Consider the following 23,056-nt stretch of genomic DNA (forward strand, 5'->3'; position numbering starts at 1 on the left):
TTTACTATTTTAAGACCTTTAATACAACAGTTCATTTTGAGATATGTTACTTATCAATGGTCTTTGAATTTTCAGGTAACTTCAGTTATGCAAATGTTTACAGTCTCCTTAAACTATCCATTAAGCTTCATATAAAAGTACCGGCAAAGGCTTTTTTTTGGGATAGGAATTCTAGCAATAACCACTCATTGAATTAAAAACACAATACAGAACAAAGCTTTGTGGAGACAAAATAATCCATGCTACTGAAAGCAAATGTTAGTATAGAGGATGAGCTACAACTTGGAGACTTAAAAACAAAGGTTATTTTCAGTACACTTTTCTATTCAGTAGCTAATCCAGGGAATGCTGTCATGAGGTAGTTCAGTAACATTTTCCCGAACTTAATAGTAACAGAGAATTAAAGAGTAAAGCTATTCAGCTAAGCCAATAGGAAAATCAAGAGTCTCCAGCTCCAAGCTATTTCTGGATTATCCATGTGAGGAATCTGCAGACTCTCTCTGGTGTTCTCCCTGTAGGCACGTGGACTGTTTTACCAGCACAAATAGCAACGTTGACTGTGATCTTGCAAGCACAATTCTCAATTATTCTCCACGGCTAAGCTTTCGCCAAAGACCACACAACTTTGTTCGGAGCCTCTTTGAGGACATCACTACTTCCTTTTCTGTCTTCACCTAGAAATGCAATGTTTGGGCAAGGAAGGGGGAGGGAGAGTAGAAGACAGGAGAAGCATGAGAAGGATGGCAAGAACATGGGGAGCACAGAGCTGACTGGGAACCCTCTCTCAGGGCCCGACAGGCTTCTTCACAGGGAATGCTCATTATTTTACTTAAAAGTACAATGAAATTCCAGAACAGCAGACAAATTCCTAGTCTAACCTAGTATAAAACCGTATGCTAAAGCAAAATACATTTTTCTGCCCAAATAATATTCTAAAATTATTTATGCCATTTGTGTGGCAATTAAGGCCAAAATGCAATATGCTTTACATTTCTGGTGTAGAAAGTTTTGTTCCTGAGTCCCGGTCCTGAGGATGGCAAATCTAAATGATAAATGAAATGACTATGTCATTTATTAGATGGAATAGCTGATGGAAATGGTATTTGATTATTGGGGAGAAAATGTTACTTCAGAAATCTAAGCACTTTAGAAAATGTGCTGATGTACATATATTGAAAGTTGGGTTAAAAAGAATCTGTTTACCAGCTTCGGTTTACTACTCCAGAGATGCAGGTTGGGAGGATATTCTTAGACTGTGCCTTCCATGCATGTCTGGTTAATAATGAGGTGCTTTCCCCCATAGCATGGCACATCTTAGTGCAAAACTTTAGTACCTAGTAGACTATAAGAAGATATCTGTATAAAAGAAATAAAGTTAATACCTCAGCCAGTAAGCCAGTAAATCTTATGCTGCACGAATGTGCAGTTTTTTACTGCGTTGCTCAGGCTATAGTATTATTTTCTACTTTCACACCATGCAGTTATATCCACTTGATTTAATCATGGATATTTTCTTTAACATAAGCTATCTTAAGTGCAAATTTCATTTTTAAATATCTTCAGATTCATTCTATTAGTTAAAATACACTCAGGCAGACATTAATCCAATTTGAATAACTACATATGAATGAGGCTACAGCACTATCCAATACCGGGAGCAAGTCAGTTCCATTCATGAGGGCTTTTTATGCATAAATATAAAAATATTTTATTTCAGATGCTTACACTTTTAAGGTACTCCCTAGAAAGGGATGTCAAAAAAATATTAAATAAAAGAGGTTTCAAACTTTGTTAGGCTATGATTTGAGGGGGAAATGACTATTGATGGTTACATAGCTGGAAATCTTTGTGGTAATAAGTATAAGCTAACTTCAATCAACTCACTTTTCCCAGAATCCATTGGTGTGAAATTATACATTGTTGTTATTTTCAAAGGCTATTCAGCTTTGACTGATATGCAACAAGCAGTTACTGAGCATCTGCTATATTGCTTATTGTGTAGTCTAGTTAATTTGTCTGTAGCAAAAACAAAGCCACAGATGACCTTATCTCTTCCACTGTGTGTGTGTTTGTTTGAAGCTGTTTGTATATTCTTGATTAGTCTGTTTTTGAAGCAGCTTGGAAAAGTCTCATCTACTTTTTAGCATTTGGTTGCTTTTATAAAGCGTCTTAGAAAGCAGACATAGCACTCCCAGGTCTGCCAGAAGTATTTCTTCTCTGAAGACTCAATTTCTTCCATTGTTTAAAAAAATTTTATTTATTTTGCCACGCTGAGCAGCAAGTGAGATCTTAGTTCCCCAACCAGGGATCGAACCCATGCCCCCTGCAGTGGAAGAGCGGAGCCTTAACCATTGGACTGCCAAGGAAGTCCCAAGACTCATTTTCTTGAGTGGTATTGCTTTGCTCATGCACTGAAGACTTCTGGTAACAGAAATGGACCAGAGAGTTTTAAACAGTTCTACAGAAATTGTACTTTGGTCTCTAGACTTTGTTGTCCTTGGGAATTGGAACTGTCACCTGGTGTGCATTCCTCATAACTGAGATTATCTTAAAACAGAAATGGTAGGAAAGCTTTCCTGTGCTTCGGGTAGGAGACGAATTTGCTTTTGTAGAATTTGTGGCTGAGGAAAGCTGACAGGGCCTGGCTGAAGAAGACATATGTTACCACGAGCCACCAAGTTAAGTTGTGGAAACCAAAGGTGACAGCCATGGAAATGTAGATCATCAGCTCTGCCAGGTAGTTAGGGGAAGAAACGTATTCAAACCAGTCTCCAAAAGGGATTCGGTGGTTACAGTGAATGACCACTCCTGAAATGGAAAAAGAAGATACCCTGAACATTTGAAGTTGCCAAAACGAAGTTTTACCACTTCACCCTCCAAATAATTTATAAAACTCATTTAGAAAAAGGTGTCACAGACCTGTACAAACCACCATCCTGTCACACCTCCATTGTCATTCTACTACATATTAAAAAGTCACATGCTGAGGTTATACTAACAACTGTAAATACGTTTCTCCAACAATCCTCCAAGCTATTAAGAACTCAGACACCAGAGTCAGACTGCATGAGTTCAAATCCTAGCTCTGCCACTTACAAGCTGTGTAACTTTAGATAAGTTGCTTAACCTCTCTGTGCCTCTCTTTCCTCATCTATAAAATGAGGATAAGACTGTACCCGCCTAAAGCGAGTTCTGTGAAGTTACATATAAAGCACTCAGAACAGGGCCAGCACAAAATAAGCACTTGATAAACGCTGAATAGTACTATTCCATTTTTAATATTTCAAAAAGTCTAATAAAAACTGTAACTGTGATAAGTCAACACAAGTTAACTAAAGAGTCAAGGTTTTTTTGCTTTAGCTGGAATGATACTAACTTGGCACAGTAATACTAGGGCTCACATGCTGGTTAGACACATATGTGCAGTGTAGGCCCCAAAATGTGGACACAGAATAGAGTTGCAGAATGTCAGGGCTAGACGGTGTCAGGGAGGTCTTTCAGTAAAATGCTCTCATTTTACAGATGGGAAGATCAAGACCCAGAGAGTCTTGTCAAAAATGAGCATTGGAGGGCTTCCCTGGTAGTGCAATGGTTGAGAGTCCGCCTGCCGATGCAGGGGACGCGGGTTCATGCCCCGGTCCGAGAAGATCCCACATGCCGCGGAGCGGCCGGGCCCGTGAGCCATGGCCGCTGAGCCTGCACGGAGCCTGTGCTCCGCAATGGGAGGGGCCCGCGTACCGCAAGAAAAAAAAAAAAAAAAGAGCATTTGATAGATTAGTCAACTAATTAGGGCAGGAAAGAAAAGAGAGAAGTAATATGTACACCTAACTTCTGAGGGCTAAAATCCACATGCAGTGGTTCTAAAAGATATCTCACCTGCTTTATTTTTCCTGAGATTTCCGAGAATGACATGACACTTATACTGATGGACAGATGACCAGATGAACATCATCATTCCGAGGATATGGAACCACCGAGCTTGCATCAAGAGATTTTTCCCTATCACGTAGACTACAGAAATAAGAATTATCTTATTAGCCAACTCTGCAAAATTTCAGAGGCTCAGAGCATTAAAAAAATCATATAATCAGTAGAACACCATTACCTACTTATTCTGTTCTTCACGACTGGAAAATCATCCTGTTATAATTTCCCAAGTACAGAGGGGAGAACAGCATCCCTGTGGATGAGGGAGGTGTGCTCCTCAGCCAGGGGCAGCTTCAGGGGCCCCTGGCAGAGAATTCCATATCAACACATTCTCTTGCTCCTTCTTCAAGTGCTTCAAGCACAGGGGTCAGCTCTGTCTCCCACTCTTGTGATGCACTCTTGTGTGGTGAGACTACTTAGCATTTTTATTTCTAAGCCTGGTTTTATGTCCTCTTTCTTACAGTCTGTCAGAAAAACACTTCCTAAAGGATCTCATCCCGAGCCATTTCTAAGGAAACCTTTAACGCTGACTTGACTGGCTGGCTCTGGCCAGTGAAGAAAATCACTGGAAGTAAAGGCTAACAGTGGAACTTCTCAAAAAGAGGAGAAATGGAAACTGCAAGATAAAGACCAAAACAGTATCCCTTTCTGATTAGAGAGAATCTAGTCAGAGAGATTTCGTTTCAGGAGTAGAAACACTCAAAAGTTTCATCTTCTTTCTTCTCCAGCTACCAAGAAGACGTGAAGAATGCAGGTTTTCTAAGGACTGGCATTAGAAAAACAAATTAAGGACTTCCCTATGTTCAGCAGGAAGCAGTGAGGCTAGTCAGGGATTTGACTGAAAAAACAAAGCTGTCCATTGACAACGGGGAAGAGCCGGAGGCTCTGCAGCCAAGAGGGAGCCCCTACAAAGTTGATTCAGGTAGGAGAACCAAGGGTCAAGCTATTCCATATGGGTACCTGGAGGCAGGACTCAGCTGATGACAGCTAATGACTAATGACAGTCCACCAAAATCTAATTGTGTTAATTTCTTTTAAAAACTTGCTTTCTCTAAACAATCTACCATAGTCTCTTAATGTTGACTAAGTTTAGCCATTTAATTAAATAGTTATATTTTTATAAGTTAAAAATAAGCAGAATATGAAAAATAGTTTTAAATCAGAGGGCTATAAGAGCAAGTCACCACAGGATTAAAAGTTGAAGCAAGTGTCTGAGAGTTCATGTTACAGCCAAGTCACCTACTCTAAAGGCAGAGAAATTACCTATGAGAGAAAAAAAAATTTTAAGAGGAAGTTTTGATACAGGAAAGGGGAGGCAGGAGGAAGGCTATTTACTGAGAGTCTAATCTGTGTAGTATTTAGTTATTCATTTATTCATTCGTTCCTTATTGAGTGTCTACTGAGTGTGGCATCTCTCACAAGGGATAAAGCAGTGGGTAAGTCAGGTGAGGTCCCAGTCCTCATGAACTCACACTCTAGTAGCAAGAGATGAAACAAGTAAAAAAATCAATGACCAAGATAATTTAAGGTACAGATGGTATTCTGAAGAAAAAACAACAGAACAATGTAATGGAGAGTGACTGGGGGTGGACCCTCTAGACTCTGAAGGCAAGGAGATGTGAAGATATGGGTAGTTTACAGATACACTTTCTTTCCACTTTCACAAGAACCCTCTGAAATCAGTATATGTCCCTAATTCCAGATGAAGGTTCTGAGGCTCTGAGATGTTAATAAGCCAGAATTCAGACGCAGGCCCATCTGACGCCCAAGCCCCTGTCATTTCTATCAGACTCTGCAGCTGGCAAATGCCCCAGTGTTCTCTTCCAATGAATTCCTGAAACCAGTCCTCCCCATACTGTCCCAGATGATCTCTTGAAGGACAGGTAAGTGAAACACAAGTTTCAGAAAACTTCAGAAAGGAGTGTCTACAAGCTATTTTGTGGGTGTCTCAGCAGCCTTTCCTTGACTTCTTATACAGGAAGGAAGGTGGAAGTTGGGGTCCAGCCAGCAGAGGAAACTCCAGGAGAGATATGTAATGCTAACAGACTGCAAACTAGTGGGTTACCAAAGTGCTTTGGAAAGCTCCTTTGGGTAAAAACCTCGGACTGTTCTCCAGGAATGACGGCTCAAACCATGACCTGGGAGGCACAAGGATGCCACAGCCAAAAGCTCAGGGAGGAAAAACTGACTTACGTTCAGAGAAATTAGATGGAGAGATGCTAACTGAGTGGCTGGAGCCAATAAACAACTCAGGAATTGAGAAAGAGCGTCAATAAGTCATACTTTAAAATCGTTCCTTGTGCCATGGAGGCCACGGGCTGTCCTACAGCAACAGAGAGAGAGGCCAATCAAGGGGCACTTGACACTGAAATCAAACCTGAGGAGAGAGCTCACTCACTGAGTACTGGAAATATCCAGACCATGGGCTCAATTTACAAGGAGGGATACGGCAGCTTTAGGAAACAGGGAGACTTGGGCTTAGAGAAAACAGCTGTGAAGGACCTACCCTAGAGCGTGTGGGTTGACGGATACCAAGGATGCGAGATGAAGTTAAGCTCAGCACTAGAAAACTCATTTCCATCACCCAAAATGACCTGAATTCTTTATGATAAGCATGCACTGTTTTTACAAAAACCATGGTCAGATATGTCAGATATCCAATCCTCCCTCTCCCCCATGCCCCAAATCACATTTCATTTCCTCCTCATAAACAAGGTCATGATTTTGCTTCCCTCTTCCTGGCTAGTGAGAGCTCAGAAGTGTTAAGGCACAATTTTGATTTACCACAGTGCTCTTTTGTCCTCTCCGCTCAGGCTGCCTCACTTGAAATAAGCTTTGTCACAACGGGAACAATCACAAGAACGAGATGGCAACAAAATGGCTCCCTACCTCCTCTTCAAATCCCAACTATTCACCATGAGCTCAGGCCACCCTTTCCTCCTCTGGTATTCCATGATTTCACCCTGCACAACAACTTTCCCTTCCCCACCCTCATCCCTCACCCCTCCACCCCTGGATGATGAGGCTTTGGTGAGGCAGCTTGGCTTGCTGACCCTTTCTCCTGTTCCAGTGTGTTCCCCTGCTTCCTGTTCTACTCTTGACCACACTGCCTCTTCCTTTCCAGACTAACTCCACAGAAGTTCACTGACTTCAATCCCACTGATGGAAACCCCACAACCCACTTCTTCATCCCTAAACCAGGCCTCCTGAAGACTTTGCACTTTATTCTCTTTACTGAAGGCATTGCTGCTTACATTGGTGTCTCTCAGGTTTTAGCAGTTATGGTTGTGATGTGCATCTGCTAGGCACCCTTGGGCATACTGACTTTTTAAAGCTACAATTAGAGCCCAAACTCCTCAAATGCGAAGTGAACTCCTACTTTCTAACTTCCATAATGCTTGGTGGAATGCTTCACCCGGAGTCCCTCATATACCCAGTGACTCAGCTGACAGACCCCAGCAACCACTCACCATTCCTGCCGTCCATTGGCACTTGGCTCAACACAGTTAGGCCAACAAGGACATAGTAGACAAGTCCAAAACAGTACTGCACGACGTGAATCATGGCATTGGAGAAGACACTGACATAGAAGCACTCGAAGAGTCTTCGTAGGCTGTGTAGCCACAGAAACACTAGCACTAAGAACGCAGACAGCACGAGCTCACCCCCTACAATTCAGAATGGAACACACTCAGCATCTCTCTCTCCAGGACTAATCCAAAGTTATGATTTCCCCTACTGTTAAACAGGGTATTAAACAAGATCAGAGCTTGGAAGGGGCCCTAGATATCATCCAGCCTAACACCTCCTTTGTTTGGCAATGAGGGAGTGAGCCAAGTGAAGTCAAGGCATTTGGCTCAAGGTTACACAGTAAGCTGGTGACAGAGCTGAGACAGACTCGGGTCTCCTGACTCTACGCTGTGATGTGAAAGCCTTCTGGGTTACATGGCTGTGAAGGGATCCATGCTCTCAGAACCCAAACTCCATGGTCTCTGGTCCCTGGCACTAATCCCCATCTGAAGATAGTCAGGAAGAGTTCCTGGATGACCTCTGAGCAAGGACTCCTGGTGGGATCCCTGAGGTCAGTGGGGAGAAGAGACACAGGCATATACAGAAGCAGAAAGGGGGATGGGAACAGAGACAGGAAGAGTTATGCATTTCTTTCTGTATTAAAAAAAAAAAAGAAATTATACTTTTGGGGGACTGTGAGACTTGAGATCTATCTTCCTATCTGCCTCTCAGCCCTCTGCCTCAAGAGAAGTCAGAAGAAATTCTGTTTTTTAAAATGACATAAAATCTAGATGTTTTTTAAAAATGTTATCACACACATCATAAAAATACAATAAGGACACAGCCTAATGAATTTTTGCAAAGTACACCAGCCCATCCCACCCATACGACCAGCCCCTACATCAAGAAACAGAACACAACCAGCACCTCGTGCTCCCCTCCAGGCACTGCCCGTCCCCGCACCCTCCCACGGGTACGCTCTATGGAGACTTCTATCACACAGATTGGCTTTGCCTGCTTTTCTCATTTAAATATAGTGAAACCTAGTTCTAACTCTTCAGGAATAGGATAAAACAAACAACCAAATACAACTCCTCACAACCACCCTTCAAATATCAGAACCCAGCCAGCCCCCCAGTAAGCAAATGAAGAGGTAAAGTTTTAATGGGTGAAGTGGGATTCACCGAGGTATCTTCCCCTCCCAAGTAGGATCTGCATAGCTTTTTCTTTCCGTCATCTTTTGCAACAAGTTCCTCTGGTTATACAGAAAAGGACTGTTCCTAGGAAGCCAGCGGTTTGGCTGCTGGAACAAAGGACAGAGATAGCACCAGAACAATTTGTTTCTAATTCTGCCCCTCTCCTGATGCCTGATATTAATTGAGGCCACTTTATGGTTTTCACCTTCAATTCCTTACCTTTTAAATTGTTCTGTGTATCCTTTATTCAAGGCACAGTGAGGCAAATTTAAATGCTATTTTGTAATCATCTGATCAACAACTATTTACAGTCAATTTTTTTTATACAACCAAAGCCTCACAGCATAACAAACATTTTTAACCTGTGATCAAAAAGTAATTTTCTATCAAATTTCTGGAGTCCAGAGGCATGATTGTGGTTGGAACTATATATATGATAAATGTTTCAAGGCAAACCTGAGGGATCCTAAAGTACTAAAAATATCAGAGGGAGAACAGCCAGTCCTGTTCAGCACAGCACTTGCTGGGAAATCAGGGATGAAGAGCTGACTCTCAGCTCTGCCATGATCTCAGTGAAGGACTTGGGGCCTTCCCCTTGGCCATCTGGCTGTGATCCACGCGGAACCCTTTCTGCCCCACCCTTCACTTCCCAGCTCTGCCAAGAAGCTGAGAGTGGCTATGAAATACCGAGAACACCTCCCTGCAGGCAGGAGAGACAGGAACAGGATACAATGGTTGGTATTAGCCAGAGGAGTTGTTACCTCGGAATTGCGCAGCCCCAAGAATTCTGAGTAAATGATGAAGCCAGTTTGGAAAAGGTGCTCCCACAAACAGAGACTGAGTAAGGCTCCAAAGCAGGAAGCCATTCCACAGCACTGAGATGATATAGAAGTGAGAAAAATACCTGCGGAGGGAAAACAAGTTAGGTAATAATCAGAGTGGATCCACTTTAAGCCTTTATACAGGAAGACTATTTTTAGTTTCCCTATCCTCTTTCCTCCATTCCGCAAGTATAGCTTTGCTTTTTTAATAGAACCTGAATCCTACAGATGTTCAGATTTTTGAAATTTCCTTTCAAATGATGGGACTGGTTAACTAATAAGAAAAAGAGGCTTCCTAAAGTCAACAAGAACATGAATGACCTTGTTAAACTTAGATGTAGGGTTAATTAGCTCTCTCTTATCTTCAGGTAACAGGATTGGGCTCAAACTCAAAAATAGGGGCCCCAGGGCCTGGCAGAGACAGCCTAGATCGTGCTAACACTAGCCAAATCTGTGGAAGATTTATAAATCTCGAGTGATATTGCTGCAACAGCCGTACAACTGTTACACAAGATTTGCACAATCACAGGTTCTCAGGGTTGCAAGAAACCTTAAAGGTCTTCTGATTCAGTGTTTTCTTAAATTGTGTTGATCTAAATTACTTTTATAATAACATGACAAATATTAACTCATAAAACTAGCTATCAACTCCTGATGGGTACCGCTCTCATACAAATACAATACATATTTTGCAATCATGACAGTAACGAATGAAATAAATAAAACCACAAAACCAATAAAAGTTGAGATTAGTAATTAGCAATGTCAATTTAACATGAAAGATTATGCTGGTTTGCTGCAAAGGAATCACCTAATATGGCACCAGGGCCTAACATGCTTTTTTGAGGTCTCTTTACCTATACCTCTACTATTTTTCTCTAATCAAATCAATGCAAAATCTTTCTGACACTGCAGGGTGCCTGGAGGTCACCTGGCCTTCCCTGGTCTTCAATGCATCACATCTATATTAAGCCCTCCTTCTTGTCTCATTTATCTGTGATGCAGTAAGACAGCCTGGAGTCAATAGGATTACACATAGATTCAGGGACTCCTCTTCCAGTTGATTCAGAGTATGCTTGTATGTACCAGACCTCACAGTCCCCCAGACTATGCCCACAATCCGTCTGACAAACACTGATCGAAGCTGACCATTCCATAGCAACCCACTTATTCTCCCCACTACTGTTACAAATTCTATCACCAGATCTGTCCTCTCTGAGATGTCCTGTTATTCTGGATTCAGATCTTCTCTAGGCTCAAGAGCTTAGTTTCCTGCAAAGTTCATGCATGAGTGTCAAGTCTACCCCCTCGTCCCCACCCCTGGGCCCCTGGCCTTTGGTTGCCTCCCAGGGTCTTCCGTAAGACACACTTCCTAGAACTGAGCCCAGGTCTGGTCTGAGCCAGCAGAGCAGAATGGCAGCTGCAAGGTGCTCTGCAGGCTCCCATGGAAAGGGGAGGGGCCAGCTTCTGAGGAGCAACTTTCAGCCGCTTTACCTACTTCATGTTTTCAAAACAATTTACTGAGCACTTAGAACATGCTAGGTGATGTTCTTGGAGCTGGAGACGCAGCAGGGAGCAAACTGAGCAGGTGGCTGCCGTGATGAAGTTTATCTTTCGGCAGACAGTCAGCAAATGAACCTGTAGACATCTAGCCCAGTGCTGGGTGAGGGAACAGAGACGGTGCAGAGGGGAGGCCATTCTGGGTGAGTGGTCAAGGATGGCCTCTCTGGAAGTGACACTTGGCTAGAATGAATAACCTTTGTGAATTTCTGAGCAAAGAATGTTCTAGGGAGAGGAAACAACCACCACGAAGGCCCTGAGGCACAACAAAGGACACATGTGTGGAGGGTGCTAGGGCATGAAAAGCAAGGGCAGACCCTACAGGGCCCTGTAAGGACACTGGCTTTTTTTTTTTTTTTTTTTTTTTTTTGCGGTACGCAGGCCTCTCACTGTTGTGGCCTCTCCCGTTGCGGAGCACAGGCTCCGGACGCGCAGGCTCAGCGGCTATGGTCCACGGGTCCAGCTGCTCTGAGGCATGTGGGATCTTCCCGGACCGTGTCCCCTGCATCAGCAGGCGGACTCTCAACCACTGTGCCACCAGGGAAGCCCAGGACACTGGCTTTTAAGTGGGATGGGAAGGCATCTGAACACAGCAACCTGAAGTAATACTTTATGTTTTAAAAATCCTTCTGGCTGATGGAAAAGTTCTGGAGATGATGACAGTGGTGATGGCTGCACAACAATGTGAATGTCCTTAAAGCCAATGAGCTGTACACGCAAAAAGGGTTAAAGTGGAAAATGGTATGTCATGTATATTATATCACAATCAAAAGAAAAAAAAGAGAGAGAGCATTGTTCATTCATTTTGGTCTTTTTTAAGTTAAAAAAAATCCCCCTGGTAAGGAAAGAGAATCGTCCAGTTGTGGGGAGACCAGTTAAAGAGTATTTCATTTCATCTTCCCAACAATCCTGTCAAGTTTGCATTATATTTACATGTGGCAGCTGAGAAAACTAAGGCTCAGAAGGTTAAGTTACTTATCCAAGGTCATGCAGTAAGTGGCAGTGTTGGCTCCACACTCAGCCCTGATGACTCTGAAGTTAAAATCACATGGCTGTGCTCCTATTCATGTGATCTAGACTTGCCGGAACCTGCTTTTCCAGCCCTATGTTACATGTACCAATTTATACCAAACCATAAGTCAACCAAATTACTCAAGAATGTTTGATATAAGATGCTAAGCCACATTTTGCTGTGCCCTCCTTGTGCCATGGGGTTTTGATTCACAGGCAGATTGTTTTCCTTATTCCTACATTTTGCACATTCTATCTGTTTTGCTTGCCTTATTTCCTGCTACAGGAAACGTGTCCTACTCTTAATTCGTGGTTACATCTGTTTTTTGAAAAGACCCAGATCTAGCCTCAAAAGCAGATCTGAAAACTCTCCTTCCTTCTCTTCTAGACGCTCTCCCTCTTTTCCCCCCTTGGCACTTTGCTTAACTGAAGTGAACCCCTGGGAGCAGGGATATGGGGACCCTTATGGTAGCTCAGGGCTGGGCACCGAGCAAGCACTCCTCTGACTTAACAAACATTTTGGTGCTTAGTATAAGCCAGGGACTGCTCTAGGCTCTGGGGATACAGCAATGAACACAAAAGACAACAGTTCCTGCCCTCATGGAGCTTATACTCACAGTTACACACAGAAGTAAAATTTACACCATGTCAGTAGGTGATAATTGCTAACAAGAAAACTAAAGCTGGGAAGAGACGAAGAAGTGCTGGGGATGGTAGTATTATACTTTTAAACAGGGTGGGTAGGGCAGGCCTCGTTGAGAAGGTTATACCTGAGCAGAATTATAGGAAGTGAGGGCATAAACCATCTGGCTATTTGGGGGAAGAGCTTTCCAGGTAGAGGAAAGGCCTCTACAGGGCGAAGGCCCTGAGGGGACAGAAAACAAGCAGAGAGACCCAGAAAACTGGATTGGAGCCACACGAGGGGCAAACGATAGGATCTCAGTGAGGTGGTGGGGACAAGACTGTACAGGGTCTTGGGCTCTTCCTGGGAGTGAGCTGGAAGCCACTAGATGGTTCTGGGACAGGAGATATCTGATCTAACACTACTTGCTGATTGCAAGAACTGATCCCAGGACCAGTTAGGGGAGTCATAGGTTTAATTAAGGAAGGAAACCAATGGTTCCCGAGTTCTGACGAGGTGCCTGGCCCTGTGCCACGTGCTTTAACGTCATAACCACCTGTATGAGGAACAGGTGCTATTATGCTAACACTCCAGTCCATACCACCACCTCTTGCCTGGAGCACCCTTAACGGCCTCTTACCCAGTCTTCTCCACACAATGGCTAGTCATCCTCTCAAACATAAATCACATAATGCCATGCCCCCTTCCCCATCCTAAAGCTACTTTCCACACACTCAGAATAAAATCTAATCTCCACTATGGTCTGTAAGGCCTGCTGTCTGTCCTGGCCTCCCAAAATAAACTCATCTTCTGCCCTGCCCCTTTCTGATCATCCTTTCTAGTGCTGTCATCGGCAACCCCATCTTGCTCATGATCAAGTAACCAGGCTGGATTTCCTCTGAAGCACTTATTACCATCTGAAATTATTTTGCTTGTTTTACAAGATTTGTTTACATATTTACCATTTTACAAAAACAAAGGCTCCAAGGAACCTAGAATAGCTCCTGGCAATAGTAAGTACTCTATAAACAATGGTTAAATAAATGAATGAAAGAGAAGGTACCACATCCAAAGTTACTCTGAGAAAGCAGTCAAGTTAATCAACAAACCAATTAAAGCTAAAACCTTTTTTTTTTTGATTCATTCAAAACATTGATCGAGGACCTTATTATCATCAGGCATTGAGCCCGAGATATGGTAACAAACAAGACAAATGTAAACATATGGAGTTTACAGTCTAGAGCAGGGATTCCTGACATTTTTCTTCCATCATGCACTCCTTTGGCAGTCTGGTGAAGGCTACATGCCTAGAAGACATAGGGATAAACGAAACCAATTATGCTGAAATATAGGTAACACAACCACTAAGAAACATTTGTAATATATGTGCTTCTTAATTAATGTAGTAAATAACAAGATATAATGGAGGATAATACAGTATTCTTATAGTGAAAATAATGTTTTGAGGTCTCCTCAATATTTTTAATATAACATTAAAAAACTTGTCACAAAATTGCAGGAATTGCTAATTCTACTGTGGTTTGTTGATTACATTCACCATTGAAGTGCCAAATTTCAGCTAGAGGTTAGTGAAATAAAGATGTAATTTTTTCCAATCCAATTTGCCCCAAATTCTATCCACAGATCCCCTGGACTGCAGGTTAGGACCCCTGAACCCTAGGAGGGAAAGTCTGGATGGTTCTCTTTGTCTCTACAGCTCAATTCAATTGCAATGTTTCTATAACATTTTGAAATATTAGAAACAGAAGTACTTCCATATACACTATGCAAGTCAAGAGCACTGTGACTCACGTTCGAGGTCATGTATTTATTCAGACTTTCTGGGAAATCAAAACTCCAGGAAGGGCTTCCCTGGTGGCACAGTGGTTAAGAATCCACCTGCCAATGCAGGGGACATGGGTTCGAGCCCTGGTTCGGGAAGATTCCACATGCCGTGGAGCAACTAAGCCCATGTGCCACAACTACTGAGCCTGTGCTCTAGAGCCCGCAAGCGACAACTACTGAACCCGCATGCCACAACTACTGAAGCCCGCAGGCCTAGAAACCGTGCTCCGCAACAAGAGAAGCCATCGCAGTGAGAAGCCTGCGCACCTCAACGAAGAGTAGCCACAACTAGAGAAAGCCTGCCCGCAGCAATGAAGACCCAATGCAGCCAAAAATAAATAAATAAAATAAATTATTTTTAAAAATTAAAAAAACACAAAAAACAAAACTGCAGGAACCAAAAGAAAACAAGAAAAGCAACTATCACCTTAATTAAAAAAAAAAAACCACTACCAGGCAGGGGTAATGGAATCAACATTCCATGAATTCAATTAAGGTTTAATTCTTTCCTCTTTAGGAAAAAATAATCCCAAACAAATTCACCTAAGCTCTTGGGTGCAGAAACGTGATATACAGCTGCCTATTTCTAAGTGTAAAAATTACAGGCTTATTTTCACCTTTAAGAGTACTACTGAATTCTGAACAAGGAAAAATATTTAAATATAGCATCTAGACATTTTTGCCTTTCATGACTGGCCTGGGTTTGCTGCACCTTCTCTAGTATGAAAAGGAATTTTAGTTTAAATTTAGAAAAAAGACCAAACAAAACACCATGGAAGGGTCCGTTCTAGAATTCTGGAAGAAGAAAAACACATAAATTATTTCATAATATAGCAGAAGTTACAAGGAGCCCAAAGAGTACCAATTTTGTAGTAAAGAGTAAGGGAAAGGTACAAAATTTGTTTCTTGGCCGTCAAATATAAGGACAGACCGGAGCAGTAACAGGTAGGGTATGGGAGCCAAAGAGGTAAGTGCTGGGAATGATTTGAAATATGCCCTCTACTCCAGAAACAGTAGTACCTTTTCTAAAATTCAGAAAATAAATTGTTAGAACTCACACTCTCAAAAAAATTTTTTTCTTCACCTTGTAACACTAAAAAAATGACAATCTAGGAATGTTCCTGCTATGAAATAGAAAAGTACTACACTCAAAACCTGATGAAAAATAGGATGACCGGAAACTTTAGCTTACAAAGAGCTTCTAAAAAATAGGAGGTTTAATCACTGTGTGTGAATCGTCTACTTCCCAGAGCCTCATTCCCGTTACATTTCCTCAGAATGACCTAGTGCTCGCTTCTCAGTGTTAATACCTGATGAATATTTCTGCAACAGTCAAAAGTGGGAAGCCAAGTTTATTTAGACTCTTTCTTGTCTGCAGACCTGGGGCACCGCCTATGCGAGGTTTAAGTGAGAACCAAGATGTTTTAATACATCAGAAACCCTATCACATTTCTCCAGATTCCTTCCTAAACGCCAACTTAGGCTGTATCTCCAAGAAAAGCCACTGCTATATTCCTACCGTCTAGCAGTGTTTGGCTGACTCTTCCCGGTAATGTTCTGAATTTAAAGAAAAGCAAACAAAAACCGAAACTATAACAAGCCTTACAATTTCTGAAAGAATTCTATTTAAGTCCTAACGATTTAATCTCTCGTTGAACTTAGTTATGAAATCTGCTGAAAGTCAAATGGGGCTTAGGGACCAGGCTTGCCTAAAATGTGCCATCTTGGGTACATTTCTCCAGGGGCACCTGCCGAGATGCGGGTAAGGAGCGTCAGTGCGATCGAAGGAGGTGGGCGCCAGTTGGTGACCCGCGTCTCACCCTTCATCCTAACTGTTTAGAGTTGGGAAACAAATACGGGACACAGAGGCGCGAAAGGAGGGCCTGCCTTCATTTTTAGTGAGTTCCGGCGACCTCAAGTTAGCTTATGAGCCCCTAGAGTGCAGGAGAGGGGAAACAGGAGAATTTTCGGAAACTTTAATTTACCGCCTGGTGACCGGGCCTAAATTGGGAAGCGCTGCCATTTACCCCGAAGGAAAGGCTACGTGCGGCCAGAAGTTCACGTTCCTGCACCCCGGAAGGTGCGCGCAGCTCAGCACCCTCGGTGTCGACGGACACTCGCGGCATTCAGCCCCCAGCGCCACGCAGCGGACGCGGGCAGAGCCGGAGGGCGGGCCGGCGTTGCGCCGCGTCGAGGAACCCGCCTGGGCCTCCCGGGCCGGTCCGCGCCGGCCCCGCCAGCCCCGCGCCCACCTCTGCTGCCCCCTGCCGGCTGCTCGAGCGGGGCGCCCCCGGCTCTCCGCGCCTAGGCAGCCAGGACTCGCGCCCGGGCGCGGTTACCTCTTGGGGACATCAAAAGCCCGACAGGCGGCCGGTCGCGACGGCCCCCCTTCCTTGGTTTTTCCATAGCGGATCAGGTCCTGGAAGAGCGCGCAGCCCGGAAGCAGGCCGGACGGCACGAGCTGCAGCAGTAGGGTCAGCAGGAAGGCCGCGGCCAGCGTGAGCCACACGGCACGCAGCGGATTCAGCGCCGAGAGTTCGGCCCCCGCCCAGGGAGACATGGCCGGCGCACCCGGCGTCCGCGCTCCTCGGGCCCTCGCCACCCGTTGGCGGAGAAACAGCCACTCGAGCGCGGCGCGCCGGCCTCAGCCGGGCGGGACGTGGGTGACGCAGCGCAGGGCTGGGTCGCGCTCGGCCCCGCCCAGGACACGCCTCCCGGGAGGAGGCACCGCCCCGCCGCGCGGAATTCTTGGTCTGGGTCTTGCTGGAGCTTGTTGGTCGCTCTATCACTAGTCTGAGTCGGGGTTCCTATATGGAACCCCAGAAATACGACTCAACAGTATGATTTAAAGCAGCGGAACGAACAAGACTACGTCTGCAAGTCTTCACTGCAGCACTGTTTTCATTGGAAAAGTGGAAACAATCCAGAATGTTCCACGTTAAGGTATCTAGCTAAATTATGGTACAATAACATTGGAGTATCATGAATCCATTAACATAATTATGAAGACGGTCGAAACACGGAAAACTGCTTATGATAACTGGAACTGTAGGTTAAGCGAAAAAAAAGACTAAAATATATAGCTATGATTGCGAACAACTATATTAATATGAATGTGTGAATATATGGATGAAGAAGGCGGGACATACAAGAAAATGAATAGTTGTATTAGGATGTTAGGAAGGTGTATAATTTAAACGCGTAAAGTAGAAAGTCAAGACAATTGCACGTACAAAAATGAAAGTGGTAAAAATTCTATTTTAAAAACTGCAGTCCTCTCCCTACTAGAGTTCCACTTCTTAGAGGCAAAGTTTTTAACACCATCTGCCGTTTCTGATATTTACTCCGTGTAGTGACTGCTATTTTTATTGACTCATCAATTTTAAACAACATTGATTTTCAGTTAGGACAAATGTAAATTTAACTCTTTTAGGTAATTTTTTTAAAGCCTTGAAAATGTCAGTGCTTAAAATATTGTATGCCTCTTATATGACAGGCATCGTTTTGCACACCAAGGACAGAGAGGCTTACAGGACAATGTCCCTGCCCTTCTGGAGCTTAGGTTCTTGAGGTTGGGTGGCAGGTGAGGGGTAGGAGAGGGGAGTGGCCGCCCTTACCCCAGTGTGATACCCTACATTTGTGTTGAATGAGCCACAGGGAACTGGGTAGGAAGGTTATTGTGGCTTGAACAGTCCTTTGGAATGTTAAATGTGCCAGCTTCTTAAGAGTTTTGGTTCTTTGTTCAAGGACACTTCAGCCTTTACCAGTGACTTGAGAAACACGTGATAAAGGTTAGTCAAATTGGCCTTCCAGCTGGGACAATGAGGTCTCTCTGTATGACCTAGGGTTTCATCTGCAGGGGTCACCTCTTCATTGTCTCTTCACTGTTCTTAGGTTAACCCCATAGAAATGCTGCTGGACTTTCTAGAACATCTTTCCAGACAAGCTACCTGGAAGTTCATTGCAGGGATCAAGTTTCCTGAGTGGGAGGTTCTCTTGTAGTTACCTGATCTGGGGAAGGATCACAAAACAATATGTGGTGTGTGTGTGTGTGTGTGTGTGTGTGTGTGTGTGTGTGTGTGTGTGTGTGTGTGTGTGTGTGTGTGTCACAAAACAATATGTGGTGTGTGTGTGTGTGTGTGTGTGTGTGTGTGTGTGTGTAGTGGAAACAGGAAAGACTGAAGCTGGAGGGAAAAATTATCCCATGTTTTCTGGCTTGAATTTTAGTTAGAGTTCACAGCTCATATTCAGACAAGCCCCCTGTAGAGGGCAGTGGCTGAACAGGAAGCCACAAGTCAAACCCTACTGTAACCATTTGTAAATGTTGAAATGCTTACTGGAGTGAGTTATTTCAAAAGTGGAAAACCAGGCTAAAGCCTGTTAGACAGATCATCGCCAAGAAGTATCAATCAGTTTTTGTCTTTCTTCATTTAATTACCTGCACTGTATAATTAGCAAACCTCTGGCTTGGCCTGCAGTAAATGACAATGCCATTTTTCCAGTTGTTCAGGCCAAACCCCTTGAACTCAGCCTTGATTACTCTCTTGCTAAATACAATCTGTCAGCAAATCCTGTTGGCTCTACCTTCAAAATATGAAACGAAAATTCAATCACCTTTGGAGTCAGTGCTTTCCTGAAGGCCCTAGCTAGCTCAATAAATAGGAGAAAGAAATAACAGGTCTACAGACTACAAAGTAAGAAACGAGCTGTTATTATTTGAAGGTAATATGAAACTCCAAGAGAGTCTGCAGATAACATATTAGAACTAATAGAGTTTGGTAAGGTTGGATACAAAAATCAGTTTCTAAATATTGGTCATTTCTATTTCTGAGCAACAAACAGAAAATAAATGCTTTAAAGATAACATTTTCAGTGGCATAAACTTATGTGTCTAGGAATAAATCTAATAAAAGGTATGTAAATCTTCAAAGAAAATAAAATGTTAACTGGTATTAAAGAAGACATATTTAAAGGGAGAGATATACTAAACTCACAGATCAAAAGACTCAATATAGTTAAAATGAAAATTCTCCCCAAGCTGATTATGGAATAAATGTAGTACCAATCAGACCCCAGCTTTTTATGGAACTTAAGAAGCCGATTCTAAAATTTATATGAAAGTAGGAAGGGCTAAAGATAGCTAAGGTACTCTCAAAAATAAAAAAGAGGACTTGCTTCATGAGATAGCAAGACCAATACAGAGATGTAGTAATTATGTCAGTATGGTGTGGAAGCAGGGATAGACGAAGAGACAGTGGAGCATAATGGAGAGTCCAGAAACAGAACCTCCTCCCACTTCCCACACTCCCTTTATATTTCTCCATAGCCTTTGCCATGCCATGCCATGCCATGCGCATTCATTTCTTAATTTAGGAAGCACATTTGTACCTCCTGGTACATAGTGTATGCTCAGTAATTATCTGTGGAATGACTGAATGAATGAACAAACTTACTGAGCCTCCACCATGCATAAGGTTTTATACAGTAAACTATGGGGTGGGGTCCACAGGGCCATGATCATAGGCTCCTTGAACCTATCAGAGTGAAAACCTGGGGGCTTTGGAGCAGACACACTTGCATTAGACTGACTGCTCCATTACTTACAATCAGCTATGTAACTTACAGTCACCTCTAAAATAGAAGCACAGGGTGTTGTGCAGGTTGAGTGAAATTATGTATGGAAAGCTTTGTACACAGAATAGGTCCTCAACAGGCGTTAACACCTCTGCATTATCTTCATCTGTGCATTGGGCACGATACAATCTTCCTTAAGGAGATCCAATAAGATTCTTCCAGATGAAAACATCCCACGCACCACCTGTCACACAGATGTTCAAAAATGCTAATTTCACATACATTTGAAAAAATAACCACAATGAAGCAGAGAAAAAGGGCTAAATGGGTGGAGGGGTCATTTCTAACTGGCGTGGTCAGTGAAGTCTTCCTGAAGGAAGCTAGATCTTGAAGGATGGTGAGAGTTCCTAATAAACGAAGGGCCAAAAGGGAACGAGACTAAGGAAATGGCATCAACAAGGTCCTGTTTTGGTGGTGGTGGTGCATCAAATCTCGGTGAAAAAAGTTACCTTTGTTCAGCATTTGCAAGCAGATGCAGCGTTGACATCAGCTGCAAGTGTCTCTGATTTGGTGCTACCGCTTCTCTGGCTACATGATTTGGCTTCCCCTGCTGAACAGAAGACCTAGGTGTACAGCACACTATGTCTGCAGTATTTAGTCAGCAGACAGCGACTGAATTTTAAACAAAGGAGTTACATGATTAGACCTTTCAGTTCATTCTGGCAGCAGGGTGGAGAATGGATGGGATTAGGCTGGGGGCAAGGGTGGGTGAGATGAAAGGCAGGAGAGCAGGTAGAAGCCTTTGTAAAAGTTTTGTTGTGGCCTAAAGGAAAACTGTGCCCGTGGGGTGTGAGGAGTGAATGCTTCTGAGACATGTGTGGTTTGCTGCTTTTCCTTCCCAGCCTGAATTCATGCTCTATTGGTGCTTTTTTTTCTTTTTTTTAATAAATTTATTTTATTTGTTTATTTTTGGCCGCGTTGGGTCTTCACTGCTGCACGCGGCCCTCTCCAGTTGCGCAGAGCGGGGACTGCTCCTCGCGGTGGTGCGCGGGCCTCTCACCATGGTGGCCTCTCCCGTTGCGGAGCCCGGGCTCCAGGCACGCGGGCCTCAGCAGTCGTGGCACGTGAGCTCTAGAGCGCAGGCTCAGCGGCCATGGCTCACGGGCTTGGCTTCTCCGCGGCATGTGGGATCCTCCCAGACCAGGGCTCGAACCCCGTGTCCCCTGCATTGGCAGGCGGATTCTTAACCACTGCACCACCAGGGAAGCCCCTATTGGTGCTTTTTTTCTACTTCCTATTACACACACACACACACACACACACATCAGTTCTCATTCCTGTTCGTCTCTTGCAGTGGCCCTGCAAATCCCCAACCCTGTGTGGACCCAATCACCCACTTTCTATCAGAGCTACTGAGCAGGATGGGCTCATTATAGGATTGTCACCTGAACTCACGGGACAGCCTGAGCCATCTGACAGTCCTTTCATTTGCTTTTGTCAAATTCCAAGCCCATCATCCTGTACTGAGTCTTCACAACCTTCTCCTTCCAAATCACCTGGCACTTTGCCGTATCACCCTTTGCTCTCAGAAGGTTATCTGAATACCTACTTCACAAAAAAGGTCTTTGGGTTGCACTTTATGCACCTGTGGTTATATTGATGGCCACACCTGTCTTTACCTCCTTTCTACCAATCAGGCCTGAGCAGGTGACTATAATCTGACTGCCTGAATCTTGGCACAGCTGCTGGGCTTGCTCCTCTAGCTCTTATCAGCATTCTGCCAGAGTCTTGAAGGTCTCTGGCTTTATTTCCCTGTAACTGAGCCTGGGGCCCATGGCTTCCCATTCCCTCAGCCTGTTTGCTCTCACCTGTTCTAGGTCAATGCCTTTCCTGCCCTAAGGTCCAGTTTTGCCTTATGCCTTCTATTCCATCCCATGTTATGGGTTGAATTGTGTCCCACAAAAAATTTGTATGTTGAAGTCCTAGCCTTCAGTACCTCAGAATGTAACACTATTTGCAGATCATATTTATTCATTCAATATATTTTTCAAGCACAAGCACTTTTTGTTACCATATGCCCTCTTCCCCATCCATTAAGAATAATCTTCTCCCCACCCTTCCGTGCTCAACCCTGCTGATGGGACATGCCTCAGGGTTTTTTGTTTTCTTAATTAATAGACTTGACTTTAGAGCAGTTTTAGATTTATAGAGTAATGAGCAAAGTATAGACAACTCCCATATACTCCTTTATTATCCTTTTAATGTCCATGGGATCTGTAGTGATGTCCCCTCTTTAATTTCTGATATTAGTAATTTGTGTTCTCTTTCTTCTTTTTTTAGTTAGCCTGGATAGAGGCTTATCAGTTTTATTAATTTTTTCAAAGAACCAGCTTTCGATTTTGTTAATTTTCTCTATTGATTTCCTGTTTTCAATTTCATTGATTTCTGCTTTAATTCTTATTATTTCTTTTCTTCTGCTTACTTTGGGCTTAATTTGCTCTTCTTTTTCTAGTTTTCTAAGATTGGAACTTAGATTATTGATTTAATTTTTTAATAAATTTATTTATTTATTTTTGGCTGCACTGGGTCTTCATTGCTACATGGGGGCTTTCTCTAGTTGCCGAGAGCAGGGGCTACTCTTCGTTGCAGTGTGCGGGCTTCTCATTGTGGTGGCTTCTCTTGTTGCAGAACATGGGCTGTAAGCGCGCAGGCTTCAGTAGCTGTGGCTCGCTGGCTCTAGAGTGCAAGCTCAGTAGTTGTGGCACATGGGTTTAGTTGCTCCACGGCATATGGGATCTTCCCAGACCAGGGCTCGAACCCATATCCCCTGCATTGGCAGGCAGATTCTTAACCACTGCATCATCAGGGAAGTCCTGATTATTGATTTTAGATCTTTCTTTTTTTCTAATATATGCATTCAATGCTATAAATTTCCTTCTAAATACTGCTTTTGCTGCTTCCCACAAATTTTGATAAGTTGTGTTTTCATT

General features: G+C 43.4%; 1 protein-coding gene and 1 long non-coding RNA gene across 3 annotated transcripts in view; one reads left to right on the forward strand and one right to left on the reverse strand.

The window, feature by feature from the left end:
* On the reverse strand, nucleotides 1–17,136 carry SRD5A3 (steroid 5 alpha-reductase 3). Of its 2 annotated transcripts, none has more exons than XM_027102922.1 (5): nucleotides 16,832–17,136; nucleotides 9,395–9,537; nucleotides 7,398–7,595; nucleotides 3,877–4,011; nucleotides 1–674 (listed from the first exon to the last, which is right to left on the reverse strand). In XM_027102922.1, exons 1-5 carry the CDS (start codon nucleotides 17,050–17,052, stop codon nucleotides 598–600), a joined length of 774 nt encoding a protein of 257 aa, XP_026958723.1. In that variant the 5' UTR covers nucleotides 17,053–17,136; the 3' UTR covers nucleotides 1–597. The 2 variants fall into 2 exon arrangements, with proteins under 2 accessions (XP_026958723.1, XP_026958722.1); XM_027102921.1 differs by having other exon boundaries at nucleotides 1–2,808; nucleotides 16,832–17,135.
* A 66-nt stretch (nucleotides 17,137–17,202) lies between these two features.
* The window catches only part of LOC113618771 (uncharacterized), a 167,802-nt gene continuing 161,948 nt past the window's right edge, over nucleotides 17,203–23,056 (forward strand). Inside the window, exon 1 of the long non-coding RNA XR_003432118.1 lies at nucleotides 17,203–17,435. This is a non-coding gene — a long non-coding RNA (uncharacterized LOC113618771). The remainder of the gene's footprint in view (nucleotides 17,436–23,056) is intronic.

Source organism: Aethalodelphis obliquidens, unplaced genomic scaffold (genome assembly GCF_003676395.1).
Source record: "Aethalodelphis obliquidens isolate GAN/ISIS:26980383/991018 unplaced genomic scaffold, ASM367639v1 scaffold6, whole genome shotgun sequence".
Taxonomy (NCBI): domain Eukaryota; kingdom Metazoa; phylum Chordata; class Mammalia; order Artiodactyla; family Delphinidae; genus Aethalodelphis; species Aethalodelphis obliquidens.